Raw genomic sequence first — 22632 nt, 5'->3', positions numbered from 1 at the left:
CACTAACGTTCATGGGCACTTTCATACTTAAGATTATCGAGAGGAGGCGGGTTTTAACTCAATCCTGGTGGGTTTAGGAATCACGCGACAATCACAGTGCGACCGTCCCTCTGGCCTATGGGACCATCAGACAACATACAATTCATACATTTGTCCACTGGGTGGTGCCAGAGTCTGTAAATCACCTATCCTACAGCCACGAGTTTCGGGTTGAATGTGAATCTTGATATAAATTATAGGCTATAATAACTCTATGATTGAATGTCTCTATTAGTTTTAGGTCACCATCCATGATCCATCATTCTATCTTTGAAGTCGAAGCCTCAACACGTTTCAAAGGACCGAGGTCCGAGGGTAACACATGCAGCCTTTTAAATATGTATCAAGAAACAGAAGGAGTAGGCAATGTATGATGAATAGTCACATTACTGATGTGTTGCGTGCGGGCTTTGTGAGTTAAAAAATAATTGCAGTTTATAAAGTAAACTGTTTTACTAATGTTTTTGTTAATGCTTGTGATACTGAGTGAATTATTTCTCTTGTTATAAATATCAATCTTAATACTGTATAGGCAGACACAAGTTTATGTATAAACATTTTCGAGTTCCAATGGCTCCCAAGTGGATCCATTCCAGAAATAACATTGCAATTCACTCCTTCTCTGGATAAGATAGTAGGACAACGAAAATTAATGTTAGGCCTATTAAATAACATAAAGGGCTATTAAGTTAAAATGTTCTCAAATTATTATTATTATTTATTTATGTTTCTTTTACCAGTTTGGAGACAGACTACAGAGTAGGCTACACATACAATATGTCAATTTTAACATGCAGTTCTTAAGGACAACAGCAGGGAGAGCAAATGACAGAGTAGCATACAGTACATGGCACATTACAGTTATTTTATGACACAGAGATCATGTCAAAGATAAATGAAGCCAATTTAAGCATTGACATTTTATTCATTTAATGTAATGTACATTCGAATACACATTCTAGTACAATCTAATGTACAGTTGTACACATTCAATGCCGGTATTAAAATGTCTTGTGCAAGCAAATACTGAGTGGTAATAATAAGCTTTCTACTGCATACATGTATTACATGAAATGTAACAGAATTATTTGCGAGCAAAATGTTTTCCCAGCTTCTTCAGAGTTCAGTGGAGATACATTCATTTGGAGGCCTATTCTATTAATGCAAATGATGAAGTCAAGTACCAGCCAGACTTTCATTTCAGGTTAATTAAGGAAATGAATGACTGTTCCAGAACTATTCCAGAACTATTACAACTATTCAAAGTCTTTTCTCCTGTTGCAGTGCAGGGGGCTGCACTGGCTGAGCCATATACTGCTGTGTGACTTCACTTCACAGAGCGACCCACTTTCGATGGTTGAGTCTCGTGATGCACTAAAGAAAGACAAGATCATAGAGTTGCATCAGGTAAAGACAGTATAGAGTATATGAACTATTATTAGTAATAGTTTTAGTAGTAGCAGCAGTAAGTATACTACAGTACAAATCGAGAACTAGCTGCAGTTTATAATGAATCATGTGCTTGAAGTGGAACTATTTTTGATGAATTTATAAGGCTGGCCTGTGAAAATGAAACTTCGATCAAATGATATCTTACTCTCTTTGGGCGGTGGCTGGCTGGGTCTCGCTGGTTGTCGCTGTTTATTGCAGGGGAGTTCAGAGCTGTCTCTGTAATCTCTGGGTGCATTGGTCTGGGGTTCTGACTGGCCTGTGCGGGACTTGGCCGGCAAGGGAGGTCGGTTGTTGCCAGGCCCAATCCCACAACCCTCTGAGCGTGAGGTCATCACCGGCTTCTTGAAAGTGGTAGGGTGCAGTGTGGCGCTGGATGCCAACGGGTGAGATGGGTGAGGTTTCTCAGTGCACGTGTAGGACCTCCCCCGGGGCACGGGCTTCGGGGGACGATCGGCATCCACGTCTGAGGCTTTATTAAAGGAGAAGAATGGATCTGTGGTGGCAAGGTGGTCCTTGCGCCTGGGTTCCTGTTCCTTGCCCCGTGCTGCCCCCATCGAACCGTACAGGGGGTTGTCAAACATCTCTTTTGACGGCTCACCCTCACCTCTAGGAGATACAGAATAAGGTCATCAAGCTATGGTCATCTATCATCCCATCATTGAAATTGTACAATAAATTGCCAGAGTTCCATCTTAGCAAAACTAAGTACTTACACAGGACTCGATGCTTTTATTGGGGGGCTGTGAATGCTCGCGTCAAAACCAGACCTTTTAGGAGAGACGTTGCCCGTGCCGAGGTCTTTGCCCACTTGCCCGGCACTTGCGGTTGCTTTTGGTGCCATGCTGTAGCTCCAGCCTCGATCCGCAGCAGTGCCAGCCTTGATGCCCACTCCCATGTAACTGGGGTTGCTGATGTCATATGCATGATTCCTCAAAAGGAAACAGAAAGGAACATACAAAATAAATCTCAAATCTCAAGTTCAATGTTTAGAACATTTTGGTAAAGAAGCCATGACACAAAGTAATTCCTTACTTATAGTCAATTCCTTTGCCCTTCGAGGTGGCAGGGTCGTCTCTCTCAACTTTGATGAAGTCTGTAGAGGGAACAAGAGAGGAAATGGATGTTACTGGAATATGAATTATGCTGAAATTGTTTGCAAATTCAGTTTGCAGACATTTATTTAGTAATATCTCAGTGATTCTCTACCCTTTTTAATTCAACTCCCAGTTTGCCAATTGGTACTATTTTCATCTCTGGGACCTCATTTATAAACTCTCAGTTACAGAACCATATTAGTGCCCTTTAGGTCCCCGGATGCCACGTTGGGAACCAGTGCAGCAGGGGATGTTGTGGCCATAGTGTTGCTTCTCAGACTCACCATATAACTTTTCTGTCTGTTTCCCTTCGGCAGTGCGCAACTGAATGCCCCCCGTCAAGGTGCCAGTCTTCTCTGCATGGTGGGTCAGGGTGACATGGAACTCTGTGTAACAGTACTCTGCAGCTCGCAGCGCCACACAGCCCTCTCCTGTAAGAACAGCACCACAACAAGAGAGCTGATGAAGGTTTGTTAGATCTCATTCTGTGTACTCTCTTAGCCATTGGCCACATTCACAAGGCTTCACAATGAAACTGACGTCATAATCTCAACTCATCAAGGTTAAAGTGTCACAGTGTTCTTTATTATTAGGTATTGGGTACAGGTACCTAAAAGTAAATTGTTTGGTTCTGGTTCCTCAGACATTGTATTATATAAAATAAATGAATACAAAATAAACAGTGTAAACGCTGTAAAGTGACCTGTGCCAGTGTCATTGGCATTGTTCCACACACACAGGCCGCCTCTAGCCCCAGACAGGCACCTGCGGTGGGAGTGTTCCAAGCTTTTTCTTTCCTCTGGGCAGATCATTCTGCCCTGATTGTCCATCTCATGGCAAAATGTCACAAAAGACTATACGTTGTACCATGAATTATATAGGGCTTAAAAGTGGTTAATCGCTGTTACAGTCTCAAAGGTCTTTACAGGCCTGCACATAACAGAGGAAACAATCACACACCCTGTCTTTAGACCCTCAGTCAGAGTCAGGCATGGAAATACTCCCAAGAACAAAATCTTGATGGGGAAAGGAAGTGTCCCTGAGGAGGATCACAATATGAGTCAATTACCATAGGATTCGTCAGAGTCTGTTGACTTGATGCAGATGAGAATGTGCTGATCCAAAAGATATTCTGGATCAGAGATGATGGGGACGAGCTTGAAGGAGAAATAGAAGATGGAGACAATAAATAATCATTTTGGTTCCCCACAGTCAGATAAATACACAATGAAAAAACTCCACTCTCGGTTTACCTCAACTTGAGCTCCGAACCGAACTTTTATCGAGCCATCTTGTTCCTCTGTGTTCTCTCCTTCCATGGTCTTGACACTTTCTGCGGAGATTGAGAGTAATCATTATACTTCTTATCTTAAATTAGCCTACTTACAGTACCAACGTTTATGTTAGCTGCTATTATGTGGTCAATTCATGTCAACATACTCTCCAAACAACTGGAATGGTATTCAATGAAGAACTTCGTCTTTGATTTTGTCTTTAAGGTGGCAACGCAATTCATAAACTTGATTCCAGCCAGAGACATGCTGTTTGGATCTGGGAGGGACAGAAAATAAATGATTAGCCCATAAACTATAGTTGTCACATAAACCTATGAAGGGAAAGTTTTCGTAGAAGAGGTTTTAACTCCGGTGGAACATAAAGACTGAAAATTACCATGCTTAGAGACATACTGCGAGGTCACAGCGACTTCAAATGTGGCGAAAACCGGTGAGTGGTCGCTTGTCATGATATCATTAGTGCACCCTGCAAGTGGAGAAGTTTACATATAATTATTAAGATAACCATTCCTGACCTGTAGGCCGGGCCCCAATGCTCTGGTGGGCCCCAAGTATTTTAAAATAATATATTTAAAAAAAGTCATGGGATTTTCTCTTTTTAAATCTTAAAAAATGGGCTGTCATTGTGATACAGATAAAAAGGAAGATCCAAGCTGGAACACAATCGATTGATTGATCATTAACATAAACCTTATCTGAATATGTATGCGACCCATCCATCCAACCAGTAAAGTTCACCCCCAAAATGACTTTTTTTTCTATCGATTACTCACCCCATAATATTGTTTTGTTTTTATCGCATTCCTAAGCCAATAATTTGATTATAATACATTTACACCCATTGATTCCGGATGGAGACCCAAATGCATTTGGGTCTCCACCCAGAATCAATGGGCCTACAAACAGTCTCCTCAAATTATTGGCTTATGTGACAAAAACAAAACAAAAATATTATTGAACTCAAGTCTCTATGGGGTTAGTAACCAATAGAAAAAAAGTAATTTTGGGGGTGAACTACTCCTTTAAGTGGTCAGATGGGTGGGGGAACGAGGTTGAAAACAAGGTTGGGAACCAATAGTCTAAAAAAGAAAACGTTCCCATATTTCTCCTCAGTAGTTACTCACCATATGACTGACAGACAGTATGAACAAGTGGGTATGACTTCCGAAGGACACGATCACACCATGATGGGAGGTTGTATTTTGTCTGTGGAGTAGGGAAGTAGTTTGCTATTAACTTTCAAACGCTGTGTTCTACAAACCTGGCCTTAATAGGTGGGTGATATAATACTTAAAGTTGGCTTTATGAAAAGAACCAAAAACAACCTATGATAGATTGCCATCCTGTTGGGAATCGCATTTTTATGTTTGTTCCATCATATCTTACATGATGGCTTGAAACAAAATCAGATTCTGCTTCAAAGGGCAGTAGTCATAGCTGCACCATTGGAAACACAACAAAGAGTAAGCAGCATAAAACAAAAGGAGTAAACAGATGTACAGGAAGTACAAATAAGATACAAAATACCAAAATAGGACTGATGCTTATGTTATGATGACACATGATGACAAGCAGCCATAGAGGAAAAAGACTTGGTAGGCCTACCCCTGTGGCTTTGGCCTTTGTGTAAGCATACTTCTCCCGCGTGTCTCTTTCAAAGCGATACGTGGGTGCGAAAGTGATATCCTCTTCATCTAAAGTCAGTGGAAATAAACAAGACAGGTGTATTCAACCGTTTGATGTACAGGTATATGCTGACAAATGATGAGTGCAGAGTTACTATAAAAAATCTAATCCATGTAGGCCGCTGTAAACCATTATGCTTACACAATAAAATGCAACTCTGAGAGTGGACACATGTGATATACTGTATACTTAATTAACTGTATACATGATGGATAGACTAACAACTTCTTTGCATTTGATAATGGCGTACCAAAATGCAAGAAGACTTTCCCATCCTGCTTTTCTATGGTGAGCTGGTCTTTGCAGAGGAGTTCCTGGTACAGCTGCTGTTTGATCTTTGTCACAATGTTCTCAGCTTCCTGTAAAGGCAAACAATTCAAATCAGTGGCTCTTCCTGCCTTGTGACATCAGCAGTCTGATCAAAGAAAGGGCGACGCCCACTCGACTCGGTCTGTCTATCATAGACTCTGTCTCGAGAGATTGGTGATTGGCTGAACCGGAGGTAGGGAGCGCTCCGTTGTGTTCGCCTGGACCGTGCGGAGGTGCCGAGAGCTCACTCGTGTATCTTATAGGTAATATAATAGGCCTACATGCTATGTTTCATAACATATAACACAAGAAATAATCATAACACATTATAAACATTCTATATTTATAAGGTCAAGTATTCTACTTAATAATTGGGACTTACAAGAACCATTATCATAGTTATAATAGACCTACATTTACAGTAGTTTAGGCATTTTGGTTTGATAAAGTTGTGGGCAGAACAATTTGTCCTTGTTATCTGACTATTTTTACTTTATTAATTATAATTAAAGACACTTCATAGTGAATCTCCACCGAAAACAAGCACTTCGCCCTTGTTCCATTGTTGGAACCGGGATGTTCTTTTGATACACGCAGCAGTCTGCATAGGACTGCTAGACTGCTAGAGGATGACCAGAGTAACACAGGCCAAACAACCTTATTCTTCTGATGACTTCTGATGCAAATTCATACAACGAGCAATGGGCTCAACTTAATGCAAGTAAGTAAGTAGGTAAGCCTTGCCGGGCCATGAGGCCCATAGGACAGGATCTCCTGTTTCTGTAGTGTGAGGCAGCTTGATGTACTGTACCAGTACACCCCTTGCTTGGACATGACGCTCCAACTGACTGATGACTGATGACTGATCCAACCCTTGGTGCCGAGTGCCAAGTTAGGAATTTGGGGCAAACATATTTCATGAGGAGGACTACATGAAAGTTAACGATTTCTTCAAATGTAAGGGTTTTGTCTCTATTTTCGTCCATGCCTTATCCTTAAATGATTTTTTTTACTATTTTAAAAATCCTTTTTGCATACACAACGTGTTGATGTAGATCAGCTATTTGAATTTTTAAAAATTGTAAAAAAAAAAGAGAAAAAAAAGGCAAAGAAGTTTAGAGATTAGGGGTAAGGCACGGACGGAAATATACTTTGCTGAAAGTTTTCCTCTCCATAGTGATAATATGCCATGCCAGTTCTTAAATGTTACAAACACGTTGATAATTGTGTTTTGAGGAAATTGCTGGACCTCATCATCTGTCTATATTCTTTGCAACTTACTGCCGATGGAAGTTCCAGCCTGTAGTTCAAATCACCAAGCCAGAAGAGGTGGGTGAATCGATGTGTGATGTCAAAGGGATTCAGTTTCTTATCTCCCAGATTCAGGAATCGCAGAATGCTGAGGTAATTCTGATTGCGTCTGTAAAGTCAGCAAATATTATAAAATATGTATATATGTATCTGGTTTGAGGCATTTTTGCAACATCAATTTCAGGGATATTATGTCTCCACATTTTCTAAAAGAATTGTGGTTTCAATGTGGACACCAATTCTTAACATAATGGGTTGACATTTCAATTCAAAGTCTATTCAAAGATACAGCAGTTTCAAAATATGCTGATGTCAGAACTCTGACTTAATGTTTATTGGAGGAGGGGACATACAGTATGTGTAACAAACCAACCAGTGGTGGTCAGCATTGACAAGAGATCACAGTACAAAGGGAAGGGGAAATGGCATAATTTTCAATTGGGAGAAAAAGGGGAAGACAGCATTGAGGGGGAAAAAAAGGTCTGACTTGTTGCTAACCTGAGTTTTTTCTCACTTCCAGATGTGAGGTGACTGTTGACAAAACCAAAGGATGTTCCATTAAACATGAAGGACACGCCCACTGCTCCCTTGTTTCCTACAGAACACACATGTGGTGAGTACCGATACATAATCTATCCATCTCAACTCTCTTTTTATGTCGGCTTGGGTTACTCAAATGGTATGGAGAGGTTTGGTAATCGCTTACCCAGTGTGTTGGCAATCCCTGTCTTGACGCTGTCCGAGAAAATGTGGGAGATCCTGTTCTCATGCTCTGGCTTCGCTAGGACCACAATGCGAATGTTCCAGAGAGTGTGGATTGCTATCTAGAAGTTAGATGATATAGTTTATGCCCTATAACAGTTGTTCTCAACCTTTTCAGGCCGCAACCCCCAAAATAATCACATTTTAAATGGGGCCCTGACAAGCACTTGGAGTTGTAAGAGTCCAGGCATTACATTTTGTATAACACGGTTCTATTGTGAAAATAGCAGATCTACATGTAGCAAGTCGATCTGCTATTTTCACAATTCCTGCCTCTAATATTTAACAATTCGGACAATGTTTAATTTGTCATTTTAGAGGTATTTAAAAAGTCTTTAAATCGTCTTTTTAGAAATGTGCAGATACACTCTATACACTTAAACTTTATGTTGGTTTGTTTACTCTTGAGTGAAAAACAATGTTGCATATTATGCGAATCATCTGGGGACCCTTCAAAATAATTTGGGGACCCCCCTGGGCGTCCCGACCCACAGGTTGAGAACCACTGCCCTATAATACAGGGGTTACCACACTTTTCCATGTCAAGGCCACACAGACATGCATTCCAGCGCTCAGCTGTGCCATGTGTCTCTCACCTGCTTGAAGCTGAGGTTAGTGATGTTCCGCAGTGTGTTCTTCACCGTGTCGGCCCAAAGCGTCTCCCCCAGCTGGTCCTCTTGAGTTCCAATGACGTAGATATCATGTGGGATGTGGTTGGCGGTGTCGTCTCTGGTCTTTCCCTGGCCCTTACACTGGAACCAAGACTCCATGTTGTTGGGAGCGCTGGCTCCTCCTGTGGGTTCATGGCGTATAGGGATGAAAACATTTAATAGAACGGATTGATTTGATTGTTTATGATAACAAAATTGATCATCGATAATTGAATAGAATAAGCAGTTAATAATCAATCTCTACTTAAAGCTTGCAATTAGATTGAGATTTCATTATTTTTGCATGACAGCATTGTGTAAAAGTATAAAATAACACCTAAGCAGTTTAAGCAAATCGTTGATATATGAAAGTATATATATATATATATATATAAAATGTGCTTCTCGATTATTCATTTAACCAAAAAAGTAATAAATAGAATAATCTCTAAGAAAATAATGGATAGTTAACTGAAGAGTCAAGGAGAACAAATGGCTATTGAATATTAAACCAATAGTACCCATGTTCCAGGTGCCAACAAAGATGGTGATCAGGTCAGGCTCGGGTTTGTCAGAGTGTTTGTTTTTCATCTGTTGGAGAAGCTGGCAGAACCCCTCTCTCTTCTGCCAAAACACCACGACAAACATCACAGGAACAACAATGTTACTATTTAACTTAGAGAGAGATATACAGACTACTACTACACTAGTAACAACACTGCTATTACTACTAGTAGTAATAATAACAACAAGAATGAATGAATGAATGGATTAATTAATACATTTTTATTTCTGTGTCATGCCATCATTTTGGGATGCAATATGGGATTATATGACATATTACACAAATATAAAACAAATGACTTTAACAATCCTTCTCCTTCATATTACATTCTCCTTCATATTAACATACCAATAATAATAATTGTTATTGTTGTTATTATATATTATATTTGTATTTATTTCATTCTTATTAATTGATTACTCCTTGTGAGCAGAACCAAATCAGTTCCAGACTCATATTGTAGGCAGATGACTTTGCCACATCATTGAACTCCATTCAATAATTACCTTTGTGTCATCGAAGACAAACTCTTTACGCACAATCTTCTCTTTCTCAGTTTCCAACACGACAATGAGCTTGGCATGCATTTTCTGGGATTTCACCAGCTGCAGGACTGGAGAGTTAAATTATACACTTATTAAGAATTCACAGCATTGCATGTGTACTGTACTGTAATAGTTGGAAACATTATTGCATATAACAGTCCCCTTACTTTTATTGTGCACAAAGAATTTGTCTTCGGGGCCATCTTTGGACTTCTTGAGGAAGAGTTTGCCACTTTCAACGTCCACTTTGAGGATCATCTTCGTGGTTATCCCAAGAGATTCTTGATTCTTGACCTGTAACAATCGAAGAGAAATGCAATCTTTGTCCATCATACTAAAAACAAAAACATCTTTAAATTAACTTTTTCTGCAATGAACAAATGAACGTTTTAAACTGAACACAGACTACCTCAAACCACGCAGGGGGGATGAGAGACCTTCTGTGTCCTGCGTCATATCCAACAGACTCAAACACAGCGCTTTTGGCCTGAAGAAAAACAAAAGTCAAGTCTGATGATGCTATTGTGAGTTCTGAGAGTTGCATATGCACAGTCTGTGTTGTGGTTTATTGCAGTACCTTCTCCTCTATTGAGTACAGCAGCTTTGTCATTTGCTCAAGCCTAAAGGATATCATTTGACCAGAGTCAGTAGAAACCTAGAAATGGAAACAAAACACACATACGATAAGTTAATTCGAGGGGGAGATAGAGAGAGAGAGAGAGAGAGAGAGAGAGAGAGAGAGAGAGAGAGAGAGAGAGAGAGAGAGAGAGAGAGAGAGAGAGATTATGTGGGATGAGGACATCATTTTTTCTTCTTTTTTTTTAATATCAGGCAGATTTAATTCAAGAAAATCCTAAAAGTTAAAGGAACACTACTCTTTTTCCACCCATACTGTAGTTCCATGTCTTTATCGGAGTAATCAATACACGGTTCTGTCCTTCAGAACTGCTCGTGAACCAAGGCTTTGCAGCAAATTTTGGTTGTTGTGGCATCATGCAGCTGAGCGCCAAAAAACTGTCTGTGAAAATGTCAGAAATGGTCCGCACATCCACATATTTGACAGTGGTGCAGCTTTCCTGTAAATATACTGTAGATATCATTCAGCCACTAGATGTCGTACTCATAAGGTCCTCAGTCTAGGAGGTAGCACTCATGCAGTTTGCACCGTAGCCAGGGGCGTCACAAGGGGTAGGAAAGTGGGACTGAGTTACTAGGGCCCAAGGTGGAGGGGCCCTATAGTAACTTTAGCTATTGAAAAATAGCAGATATACAAGCTCACAGCGCGGCACCGAGTGCCGCGCTGCGAGCTTGTAGATCTGCTATTTTTGAAAAGTTGTAAAAATTTGCGCAAATCTTTGAATATGTATTTTTTAAGCGAACATTTGTAACTCAAATTTTGCTTCCGGGGAGGGGTCCCTGGAACTAAATATTTTGAGATGGGGGTCTAGCTGTGGCCAAATACATATCATCTTGGGGGTCCTTCACATGAAAATGTTTGAGCACCACTGACATAGAAACATAAGTTTCTTGCACACATTTTCACGAGTTTTCAAAAATAGCAGATCTACAAGCTCTGCTATTTTTCAATAGTTAACATTCATGGGGGTGAATCCTTGTACCCAGGGCCCAGAATTTGGTGTGACGCCCCTGACCGTAGCCATGCATGTTTTTTTTGTTCCTTTTCATTTAAGCGTCCATAAAGGGAAAGAAAGAACCTTCCGCAACAAAAACAGAAGCAATGTGGATAATGGCAGCCATCAGCTTACAATGTCTACAAAATAGCAAGAGCAAATATATACATTTTGGGGGAAACGACACATTTTTAAAAGCTGTGTCGAAGTATTATTTTCTTTCTTTTTTAATCATTTGTCTAAATACAAATGATATCAATAACAGCTTTAACATCATGTACAACACTGGTCAACAGAACACTCACTTGAGACCTGAGTCGCCCCGGCCCTGGAGAGAGTTGCTGGTCTAATATCCTCTGCAGGGCCTCCAGAGTAGGCAGGATGTTGGAAATCTCACTTCAAAACAAAGACATGACCACATGAGTGGCTTTAGGTTCAAAGTCAGTGTAAACATGGAATGTATGGAGAATAAATCAGAAATGTACTACATGGAGATGAGTGGAAATTAATAACACTGTGCAAAGGGATTAGGACTTTTTGAATAAAACATACTCAAATCTTAAACATTGTCTACCACATTCTGTGTTAAAGGAACATTTCACCCATTTTCAACCGTATGGCTTCATTATTATCATTCCTAAAGTGTGCTATTCTCTTGCCCACGTTTGCGCTCCTAACTTATTTTAATTGTTTCTGTGTTAAATTAAATGTTTGTTTGTGTGGTGTGAGTTGCAACGTTTTGTACTGCTGCTACCTTAAAGAACAATGGCTTCTATGTCAGCATGCTAACCTGGAAGGAAGATGGCATGTATTTTATATTACCTTATCTTGTATTTTATATTAACTTGACAAAGTCATTGATAGCAAGTTTCTGAACTGTCCACACAGTCCTTATGAGCATTAGTGAGGACCAATTATATGAAGATAAGGTTGAAAATGGGTTAAGTGGTCCTTTAAAGATGTGGTGCCATGATTCTTTTCCCCCCTAAAACATGATCATCAGGTATTATGATACTATTACTAGGAGGAAGATTTTTTTCCAAAAAAGTGTACAGAAAGTGTTAAAATTATGTGGCCACACATAGCAAAAAGTGCACAGCACACCAGTCCTTGTGAGGTGCCGGCCAACGGGACAAACACTATGAAAAAAGAGTAAAGCCGCACACTCGTAGCTACCGATGCACATTTATTATAGGACTACACAGAATGAGAAACCATGTGGCCACACCCACCCGTTCATTAAGTATGCCTGGTTGTCAGGTGGGTGGTGACCCAGCTGAAGTTAGCCACAACCACAGTGTTGGGTATATGGTAAAAGGGGAGGGGATGAGTTTATGATGACATTAACTCGACCTTTTGACTCAGAGGTTTTCAGCTTTCAGGAGGCAACCAAAAATACACAGGGAAGACAAATTTGCACATTATAACCACAGCTTGGGGTCTATTAGAGTAATGTTACCTCCATAGACACATACAAAACAGAAAAAGTGCAAAACTATGGCACCACCTCTTTAAATATTTAAACCACCATTGTTTATTATTTCTATTCACTCTAATATATATCTGAAGGGATTCTCCACAGGAAACTAACCGTACCTGTTCAGATTCTTACAGACCGCCAGTTCTAGCTTCTTCAGGTAGGGAAGGTTGGGAATGCCCTTCTGTACTTGTTCTGCATCTAAACATATGTCTGTCCTGAAGTATTCCTGAATGGCCTGTTGGTGTTCCTCTGGTAATCTGGGATAACACAGGATCATGTTAGTCATTCTGAACTCCCACACTGTACTGTGTGTTATGTGCACAACAATCAAAATGGTGTTTATAGAAGTCAGGCAGATTTGTGTGGAATACTTATTGTGAAAGATATACGGGTGAAAGATTATATAAAAATACGTTGATAATTGAAAACTTTACGCTGTATATTCAAAAGAGGTTGATCTACGAGCCCACAACACATCACAATGCAAAACATAGTGGGTTTGTAAGATCTGCTGTTTTCACAATTTCTTCTATAAAGAAATCTAAAATGTAACAAAAGTACACCCAACAATTTTCAAATATTTTCAAAAATGTTTACACTTTTTTTCTCTAGCAGAATTAGCGGATCAGTAGATCTACTATTTTTGCCTATTTTCTCACGACAGAGTAGCCTATGAAATAGGGCTTAAGTGGGGAATTAGATAAGAATGCAATCTTACGTTGACATGTCCATGTGTTGCAGTCTCTGCACATAGGTCTCAGACAGGGAGAGGTTGGTGTGTTCAACCGCGTTCTCTGCGGCTGCGAAGTTCCGAGGTGGTAGTTGTGGTGGCTGGGTAGAGGCATCTGTAGGACAGTAGAAAGAAAGACTCAAGCTTATTCTTCAGTGTGCGGACATGTCTCTTTTCATTTGTAATTAAGGTAACAGAGAGAGATCTTCTCAGCACACAACTGTCCCTGATAGAAAGCAGTTATGCTTGACAGACTTTGTCATCACATGCCAAAGCAGATCAACTGAGTCTTATTACATAGATCAGTGATTCACAAACATTCTCATGTAAAGGACCCCAAATTAATATGTATTTTGACACAGACCCCCATCTGATATTTTGTGCCAGGGACCAAGATTTGTGTTGTTAAAATGTTTCAAAAATATTACATGGGTTTCCCACCATTTTCAAGATACATTTTGTAAAAAGAAGACACACATCTACAATCTCACAACACTTTGCATCGTGATGTGTTGTGAGCTTGATCGCCCCACTTTGAGAACCACTGGATAGAGTGTTATAGGAGGATAATAAGGTAGAGAGGCTTCTGTACCTTGTTCCTCCTCGGCCTCCTCCTCATTGGCGACGGGGAACTGGAGGTTTGTGACCAGACCCATGTTGGGACCGTAGTAGGCCTCCACCAGCTCTGACACATCCGAGAAGAACCTGATGGGGACGCCCTCAGAGGCCTGTGGCGCACAACATAGCACACTGTTAACTAACACAGTGCTTCTCAAACTTTTACGTTTCAAGTTTTCCCCTTAACTCTGACAAATGGAACCAAATGAACCCGTTAGGGTCCATTTTTGTTCCATTTGTATACTGTTAGAGTTATAGACTTGTATGGGTCAATTTAGACCCCCATAAAGGAATAAGAGTCGCTGGAATCCACTTTGAGAACCACTGAACTAACACTCCCTTCCTCTTTCTCTCTGTCTCTCCCACGCAATTTGTTTTTTGTCTCTCCCACACAAACTGTCTACTCCGTCTCTCTATTCATTAGAGATGAACCAGTTAAACCCTATAGGCCAGGGGTGGACAATTATTTTTTCCATGGGGCCACATGAACAACAGAAAATATTGTGGAGGGCCAGGCCAAAAGGCAGTAGCTCCGACTTCAGTAAATAAATACTTAGCAGTACATTTTTTGTTGAAAACCCGGCATTCAGCATCGACTTTTCTTTTTTCAGCCACTTTAGCCATTTTTGATGGGTAAGGTAAGGCAGGTCGTCTTGTCATGTGACCAGTCTGACCACCTGCTTGTTATTGAGACAACGATCCAATGATCACACACACATGCTGATGTACGCATTATGTCCATATGTATGTACGTGAATAAAAAACGTCAAAATAAAAACAATGCAGCTTTAGTCCATGCATGAGGTAAAATTAGAAAATGTGTTTATTTTGTAATTTGCCATTAACCCTACAAGGGCCGGTCAGAGTGAACCAAAGGGCCGCATACGGCCCCCGGGGCGCACAATGCCCAGGTCTGCTATAGGCCTATATGCTTAGTTACATTAGAGTCCTCCGGGGTTCTATAAGGCCCCCTCCGTTTTCCCCTCTACACCAAATCTCCTTGCCGAAAATAGCCAGTCTACAAGCTTGCAAAGCGCTGCATGAGCTTGTAGATCAGCTATTTTGGGTGTATGTACGCCCCAGAATAGGGACGCTAGGGTTGATGTGGTTTATCATTGGTGCATTGTTTTCTGCGTGTTAATTCTCAGCCTCTAGGTTGTTTCTTTTTTGACTCTTCAATCAAGTAAGTTATCAGGGACGTGCTGGGCCCCTGATTCAGCCCGGGAAAAAAGAGTTGGAGAGGCCCTCATTTTTTTTTGTTATATTTCGTTGTTGTCGGGTGGAAACCTTATATGTCCAAAACCGTTTGTTTTGTGTTTATCATTTTAAAAATTATTTAAACTAGTGAAAACAGCCGATCTACAAGCACACAACGCCTCGCGGTGCGAGGCGTTGTGTACTTGTAGATCTGCTGTTTTCACTACTTTTGTGCAACGGCCTTGTATGATGAAGCAGGGCTTTGCTTTTTTTTTTTTTTTTTTATTATAAATTTGAAACTTGGAGATACAAGGTTTCTGCCCGACAGTGACGATTTACTTTGTTGGCCGCCCAACCCCCAAAATGGAACGAAGGCCGACATTTTATTTAATTTTTTTTCCTAATGGCCGGCCTGGACCAGCCGGGAATGAACCCGTTAGGGTCCATTTTTGTTCCATTTGTATACTGTTAGAGTTATAGACTTGTATGGGTCAATTTAGACCCCCATAAAGGAATAAGAGTCGCTGGAATCCACTTTGAGAACCACTGAACTAACACTCCCTTCCTCTTTCTCTCTGTCTCTCCCACGCAATTTGTTTTTTGTCTCTCCCACACAAACTGTCTACTCCGTCTCTCTATTCATTAGAGATGAACCAGTTAAACCCTATAGGCCAGGGGTGGACAATTATTTTTTCCATGGGGCCACATGAACAACAGAAAATATTGTGGAGGGCCAGGCCAAAAGGCAGTAGCTCCGACTTCAGTAAATAAATACTTAGCAGTACATTTTTTGTTGAAAACCCGGCATTCAGCATCGACTTTTCTTTTTTCAGCCACTTTAGCCATTTTTGATGGGTAAGGTAAGGCAGGTCGTCTTGTCATGTGACCAGTCTGACCACCTGCTTGTTATTGAGACAACGATCCAATGATCACACACACATGCTGATGTACGCATTATGTCCATATGTATGTACGTGAATAAAAAACGTCAAAATAAAAACAATGCAGCTTTAGTCCATGCATGAGGTAAAATTAGAAAATGTGTTTATTTTGTAATTTGCCATTAACCCTACAAGGGCCGGTCAGAGTGAACCAAAGGGCCGCATACGGCCCCCGGGGCGCACAATGCCCAGGTCTGCTATAGGCCTATATGCTTAGTTACGTTAGAGTCCTCCGGGGTTCTATAAGGCCCCCTCCGTTTTCCCCTCTACACCAAATCTCCTTGCCGAAAATAGCCAGTCTACAAGCTTGCAAAGCGCTGCATGAGCTTGTAGATCAGCTATTTTGGGTGTATGTACGCCCCAGAATAGGGACGCTAGGGTTGATGTGGTTTATCATTGGTGCATTGTTTTCTGCGTGTTAATTCTCAGCCTCTAGGTTGTTTCTTTTTTGACTCTTCAATCAAGTAAGTTATCAGGGACGTGCTGGGCCCCTGATTCAGCCCGGGAAAAAAGAGTTGGAGAGGCCCTCATTTTTTTTTGTTATATTTCGTTGTTGTCGGGTGGAAACCTTATATGTCCAAAACCGTTTGTTTTGTGTTTATCATTTTAAAAATTATTTAAACTAGTGAAAACAGCCGATCTACAAGCACACAACGCCTCGCGGTGCGAGGCGTTGTGTACTTGTAGATCTGCTGTTTTCACTACTTTTGTGCAACGGCCTTGTATGATGAAGCAGGGCTTTGCTTTTATTTTTATTTTTTTATTATAAATTTGAAACTTGGAGATACAAGGTTTCTGCCCGACAGTGACGATTTACTTTGTTGGCCGCCCAACCCCCAAAATGGAACGAAGGCCGACATTTTATTTAATTTTTTTTCCTAATGGCCGGCCTGGACCAGCCGGGAATGAACCCGTTAGGGTCCATTTTTGTTCCATTTGTATACTGTTAGAGTTATAGACTTGTATGGGTCAATTTAGACCCCCATAAAGGAATAAGAGTCGCTGGAATCCACTTTGAGAACCACTGAACTAACACTCCCTTCCTCTTTCTCTCTGTCTCTCCCACGCAATTTGTTTTTTGTCTCTCCCACACAAACTGTCTACTCCGTCTCTCTATTCATTAGAGATGAACCAGTTAAACCCTATAGGCCAGGGGTGGACAATTATTTTTTCCATGGGGCCACATGAACAACAGAAAATATTGTGGAGGGCCAGGCCAAAAGGCAGTAGCTCCGACTTCAGTAAATAAATACTTAGCAGTACATTTTTTGTTGAAAACCCGGCATTCAGCATCGACTTTTCTTTTTTCAGCCACTTTAGCCATTTTTGATGGGTAAGGTAAGGCAGGTCGTCTTGTCATGTGACCAGTCTGACCACCTGCTTGTTATTGAGACAACGATCCAATGATCACACACACATGCTGATGTACGCATTATGTCCATATGTATGTACGTGAATAAAAAACGTCAAAATAAAAACAATGCAGCTTTAGTCCATGCATGAGGTAAAATTAGAAAATGTGTTTATTTTGTAATTTGCCATTAACCCTACAAGGGCCGGTCAGAGTGAACCAAAGGGCCGCATACGGCCCCCGGGGCGCACAATGCCCAGGTCTGCTATAGGCCTATATGCTTAGTTACATTAGAGTCCTCCGGGGTTCTATAAGGCCCCCTCCGTTTTCCCCTCTACACCAAATCTCCTTGCCGAAAATAGCCAGTCTACAAGCTTGCAAAGCGCTGCATGAGCTTGTAGATCAGCTATTTTGGGTGTATGTACGCCCCAGAATAGGGACGCTAGGGTTGATGTGGTTTATCATTGGTGCATTGTTTTCTGCGTGTTAATTCTCAGCCTCTAGGTTGTTTCTTTTTTGACTCTTCAATCAAGTAAGTTATCAGGGACGTGCTGGGCCCCTGATTCAGCCCGGGAAAAAAGAGTTGGAGAGGCCCTCATTTTTTTTTGTTATATTTCGTTGTTGTCGGGTGGAAACCTTATATGTCCAAAACCGTTTGTTTTGTGTTTATCATTTTAAAAATTATTTAAACTAGTGAAAACAGCCGATCTACAAGCACACAACGCCTCGCGGTGCGAGGCGTTGTGTACTTGTAGATCTGCTGTTTTCACTACTTTTGTGCAACGGCCTTGTATGATGAAGCAGGGCTTTGCTTTTATTTTTTTTTTTTTATTATAAATTTGAAACTTGGAGATACAAGGTTTCTGCCCGACAGTGACGATTTACTTTGTTGGCCGCCCAACCCCCAAAATGGAACGAAGGCCGACATTTTATTTAATTTTTTTTCCTAATGGCCGGCCTGGACCAGCCGGGAATGAACCCGTTAGGGTCCATTTTTGTTCCATTTGTATACTGTTAGAGTTATAGACTTGTATGGGTCAATTTAGACCCCCATAAAGGAATAAGAGTCGCTGGAATCCACTTTGAGAACCACTGAACTAACACTCCCTTCCTCTTTCTCTCTGTCTCTCCCACGCAATTTGTTTTTTGTCTCTCCCACACAAACTGTCTACTCCGTCTCTCTATTCATTAGAGATGAACCAGTTAAACCCTATAGGCCAGGGGTGGACAATTATTTTTTCCATGGGGCCACATGAACAACAGAAAATATTGTGGAGGGCCAGGCCAAAAGGCAGTAGCTCCGACTTCAGTAAATAAATACTTAGCAGTACATTTTTTGTTGAAAACCCGGCATTCAGCATCGACTTTTCTTTTTTCAGCCACTTTAGCCATTTTTGATGGGTAAGGTAAGGCAGGTCGTCTTGTCATGTGACCAGTCTGACCACCTGCTTGTTATTGAGACAACGATCCAATGATCACACACACATGCTGATGTACGCATTATGTCCATATGTATGTACGTGAATAAAAAACGTCAAAATAAAAACAATGCAGCTTTAGTCCATGCATGAGGTAAAATTAGAAAATGTGTTTATTTTGTAATTTGCCATTAACCCTACAAGGGCCGGTCAGAGTGAACCAAAGGGCCGCATACGGCCCCCGGGGCGCACAATGCCCAGGTCTGCTATAGGCCTATATGCTTAGTTACGTTAGAGTCCTCCGGGGTTCTATAAGGCCCCCTCCGTTTTCCCCTCTACACCAAATCTCCTTGCCGAAAATAGCCAGTCTACAAGCTTGCAAAGCGCTGCATGAGCTTGTAGATCAGCTATTTTGGGTGTATGTACGCCCCAGAATAGGGACGCTAGGGTTGATGTGGTTTATCATTGGTGCATTGTTTTCTGCGTGTTAATTCTCAGCCTCTAGGTTGTTTCTTTTTTGACTCTTCAATCAAGTAAGTTATCAGGGACGTGCTGGGCCCCTGATTCAGCCCGGGAAAAAAGAGTTGGAGAGGCCCTCATTTTTTTTTGTTATATTTCGTTGTTGTCGGGTGGAAACCTTATATGTCCAAAACCGTTTGTTTTGTGTTTATCATTTTAAAAATTATTTAAACTAGTGAAAACAGCCGATCTACAAGCACACAACGCCTCGCGGTGCGAGGCGTTGTGTACTTGTAGATCTGCTGTTTTCACTACTTTTGTGCAACGGCCTTGTATGATGAAGCAGGGCTTTGCTTTTATTTTTATTTTTTTATTATAAATTTGAAACTTGGAGATACAAGGTTTCTGCCCGACAGTGACGATTTACTTTGTTGGCCGCCCAACCCCCAAAATGGAACGAAGGCCGACATTTTATTTAATTTTTTTTCCTAATGGCCGGCCTGGACCAGCCGGGAATGAACCGGCCGTTCGGGAATTGTCCCGCTTTTCCCAATGGCCAGCACGTCCCTGTAAGTTATAGTTCAGCTGCAATACTATTATGGTTAGCTAGCTAGTGTGACTCCAGACCATGACGCCCCATTTACATTTGAAACAAAACAAAGGAGAGTTGAGGTCTTTTTGGTTGATGTGATACGTGACCCATGATTATGCTTTTTATTAGGCATGATTGGGTTTAATTGATAAATGAAAAACAACAAAATGTCTGACATGCAACTTCACTGGTCTCTGTTAATTTCTTTATCTGTAACAATAATTGTTACTTGGAGCAGCTGAATTGCAGTGGTGGAAAAAGTACTCAAATGTTTTACTTAAGTAAAAGTATCTACAGTGCAATGTAGAAAGAAATACTCTGTTACAAGTACAGTAAAAGTACTGTCTTCAAAATGTGCTTAAGTAAAAGTACAAAGGTATTGGTATCAAAATGTACTTAAAGTACCAAAAGTTGAAAGTATAGGCTTACTCATTATGCAGAATGTCTGCTTTGTATGTTTTCAAATGTCTACAGGCTGCAAAGTGTATGAGGAATGTTTCTTGCACCTTGCACTACTTGGCATGACCATTACAGGGACAATACCAAACAAAATGAAGCCATCTTTGGTGTTGTGAAATGTGAAATGTAAGTTCTTGCTAACTGGGAATGGATGCTTGCATAACAGATGCAGAGAATACACTCCGATTGATTTGCGGGGGGAAGTGTTGCACATTGGTAGACTTTAAAAGCTTAACTATTTGAGAACCCTATTAAAATATGTACGCGTATATTTGAAATGAAGTGGTATGCAGTCACCGACTGCAGACCATACAATACAAAATAAAAGTAATTCAAATCTAAACATTAGGAAAAATAAAGTGAAATGGGCCATTCAGTCCTTTTTCTTTGGCACTCTAAAGTAGACCTACATTTTGATGCCAATACCTTTGTACTTTTTTAATTTTAATACAAGACTTTGACTTGTAACAGAGTATTTCTACATTGTGGTATTGCTACTTTTACTTTTGATCTGAGTTCTTCTTCCACCACTGTGACATTTAAGCCTGCCAGCCAGTACTTTTCATAAGACTGTCAAAAGCAGAAGTGCTCCGTGAAACTGTAGTCTCAACCACCTGACAAATGCTATGAAATGGCTTGAATCATGTATTGGTGTGTGAAACATTATACATGTTTAGCATGTGTTTCTATTTTCCAACGTGTTTGACCCACCTGGACAGATAGCTTCTTCTCCTCATTGGGCAGGACTCTGTATGTGTATACACAGTCGTGGAATCTGTTGGTAAACATGAAAACGTCAAAATCTACATCAAACCTTTCCAATATCAGAATCTGATTAAATAATCAGGATTGAAGCATAGACATTTACATAGGGGTATTAACTAGGGTTCATGGAGAAAAATAACTTGAACTAATTCACCAAAGCACCCTAAACTATTTTACAAAAGTGTGTGGATAGCAGGCTGGCAATGGATAATATTAACATACGGCATACCACTGATATATAATTATGTGTATAGATTCCTATAAGCTCCTTTATTCAGTTTGATCTTTGGGTTGTTCCAGTTTGGATTACTTGTCTAGCGGTTATTCAAAAGAAAGCTGACAATGCAAATGTATGACTTCCAAACGTTGTTGCTTCATATTATGGTAGTATGCAGTTAAGAGGAAACTGGCTCAACTGGCATTGATATGCAAACCATGTGACATGGTATAGTGAACAACTCATTGTACACATAAATAAACTAATAATACAACATATATTTCCAATGTATACGTTTGGAACACCTTGCCCTTTTGATCACATACACACTTCCTGGGCTATTTTCCATAAGTTCAGATCACTTCTGAATACAAGCTGCAGTTAGAATGAGGATCCTTGGCTTTGTTGAGCTGCATTATGCATAACATTCACAGTACAGGGACACACATGGTGCACAGTAACACACAGTTGTACTTACAGAACACAGAGGGCATATGCTCCTTGTATGGACTCGCTGCCCCTGACAAGGAAGCTTCCATCCTTGGCTGCGTAAGAGAGGAGGTCCTCAGCTTTGGATCGTGTTATATTGCCATGGTACCACTGCTGATACCTTGGCATCCTGTCTCTCTCACTCAAGTGCCCGAACGCTCAAACGCTTTGCATGTGCTCCCAAAAACACACGACAGCAAAAACAAAGTCGATTCAGTGTTTCTTTCTAGCTGTTTTCATCTTTCACTTTGTGTGTGTGTGTCTGTGTGTGTGTAGGTCCTCTCTCAATCGTTCATCCTCTCTCTCTTCCTGTTAACAGGGCGAAAGCTCTAAAAGGGAAGCTGTTACCAACACAGCACTCGACTTCCTCATTTTGAGTTGTTTGAGAGGAGGGCCCCACTGCCTGCCACTGTGACTGTAGGGCTACTGCTGCAGTAGCAGCACACAGCTCCAAAGTGGAAAAACTCATAGACCTTTATCACACAATTCTAATGATTAACCAACATGTCCAATAACCCAAACTAAAAGTTCCCAACTGCTGCACACCACTTAGGACTGGCCAATAATAAAAGAGGCA

General features: G+C 40.8%; 1 protein-coding gene across 2 annotated transcripts; it reads right to left on the bottom strand.

The window, feature by feature from the left end:
* Positions 1–1041: 1041 nt before the first annotated feature.
* inpp5d (inositol polyphosphate-5-phosphatase D) lies at positions 1042–22323 on the bottom strand. Of its 2 annotated transcripts, none has more exons than XM_080722776.1 (27): positions 22045–22323; positions 21296–21359; positions 14142–14277; positions 13538–13664; positions 12936–13076; positions 11645–11735; positions 10286–10363; positions 10118–10195; positions 9876–10002; positions 9670–9776; positions 9120–9222; positions 8545–8741; positions 7893–8010; positions 7685–7781; positions 7157–7295; positions 5817–5925; positions 5486–5574; positions 5005–5086; positions 4257–4346; positions 4026–4136; positions 3839–3918; positions 3655–3742; positions 2870–3016; positions 2524–2584; positions 2205–2420; positions 1637–2097; positions 1042–1413 (listed from the first exon to the last, which is right to left on the bottom strand). In XM_080722776.1, exons 1-27 carry the CDS (start codon positions 22182–22184, stop codon positions 1367–1369), a joined length of 3324 nt encoding a protein of 1107 aa, XP_080578902.1. In that variant the 5' UTR covers positions 22185–22323; the 3' UTR covers positions 1042–1366. The 2 variants fall into 2 exon arrangements, with proteins under 2 accessions (XP_080578902.1, XP_080578903.1); XM_080722777.1 differs by having other exon boundaries at positions 9120–9219.
* Between the last annotated feature and the right edge of the window lie 309 nt (positions 22324–22632).

The sequence above is a fragment of the Nannobrachium achirus genome (genome assembly GCF_963921795.1).
Source record: "Nannobrachium achirus genome assembly, chromosome: 1".
In the NCBI taxonomy this organism is placed as follows: Eukaryota; Metazoa; Chordata; class Actinopteri; order Myctophiformes; family Myctophidae; genus Nannobrachium; species Nannobrachium achirus.
The sequence above is the reverse complement of the archived record's forward strand: the minus strand, read 5'-3'. Positions and strand labels throughout refer to the sequence as shown.

Excerpts from the sequence above, each read along its gene's own strand:
- inpp5d (XM_080722776.1), bottom strand. The coding sequence starts at position 22,184 with ATGCCAAGGTATCAGCAGTGGTACCATGGCAATATAACACGATCCAAA. Across the intron at positions 13,077-13,537 it reads CAACACATGGACATGTCAAC|ATTACCAGAGGAACACCAAC; the intron begins GTAAGATTGCAT and ends GTGTTATCCCAG. Across the intron at positions 2,585-2,869 it reads ACAGACAGAAAAGTTATATG|ACTTCATCAAAGTTGAGAGA; the intron begins GTGAGTCTGAGA and ends TTCCCTCTACAG.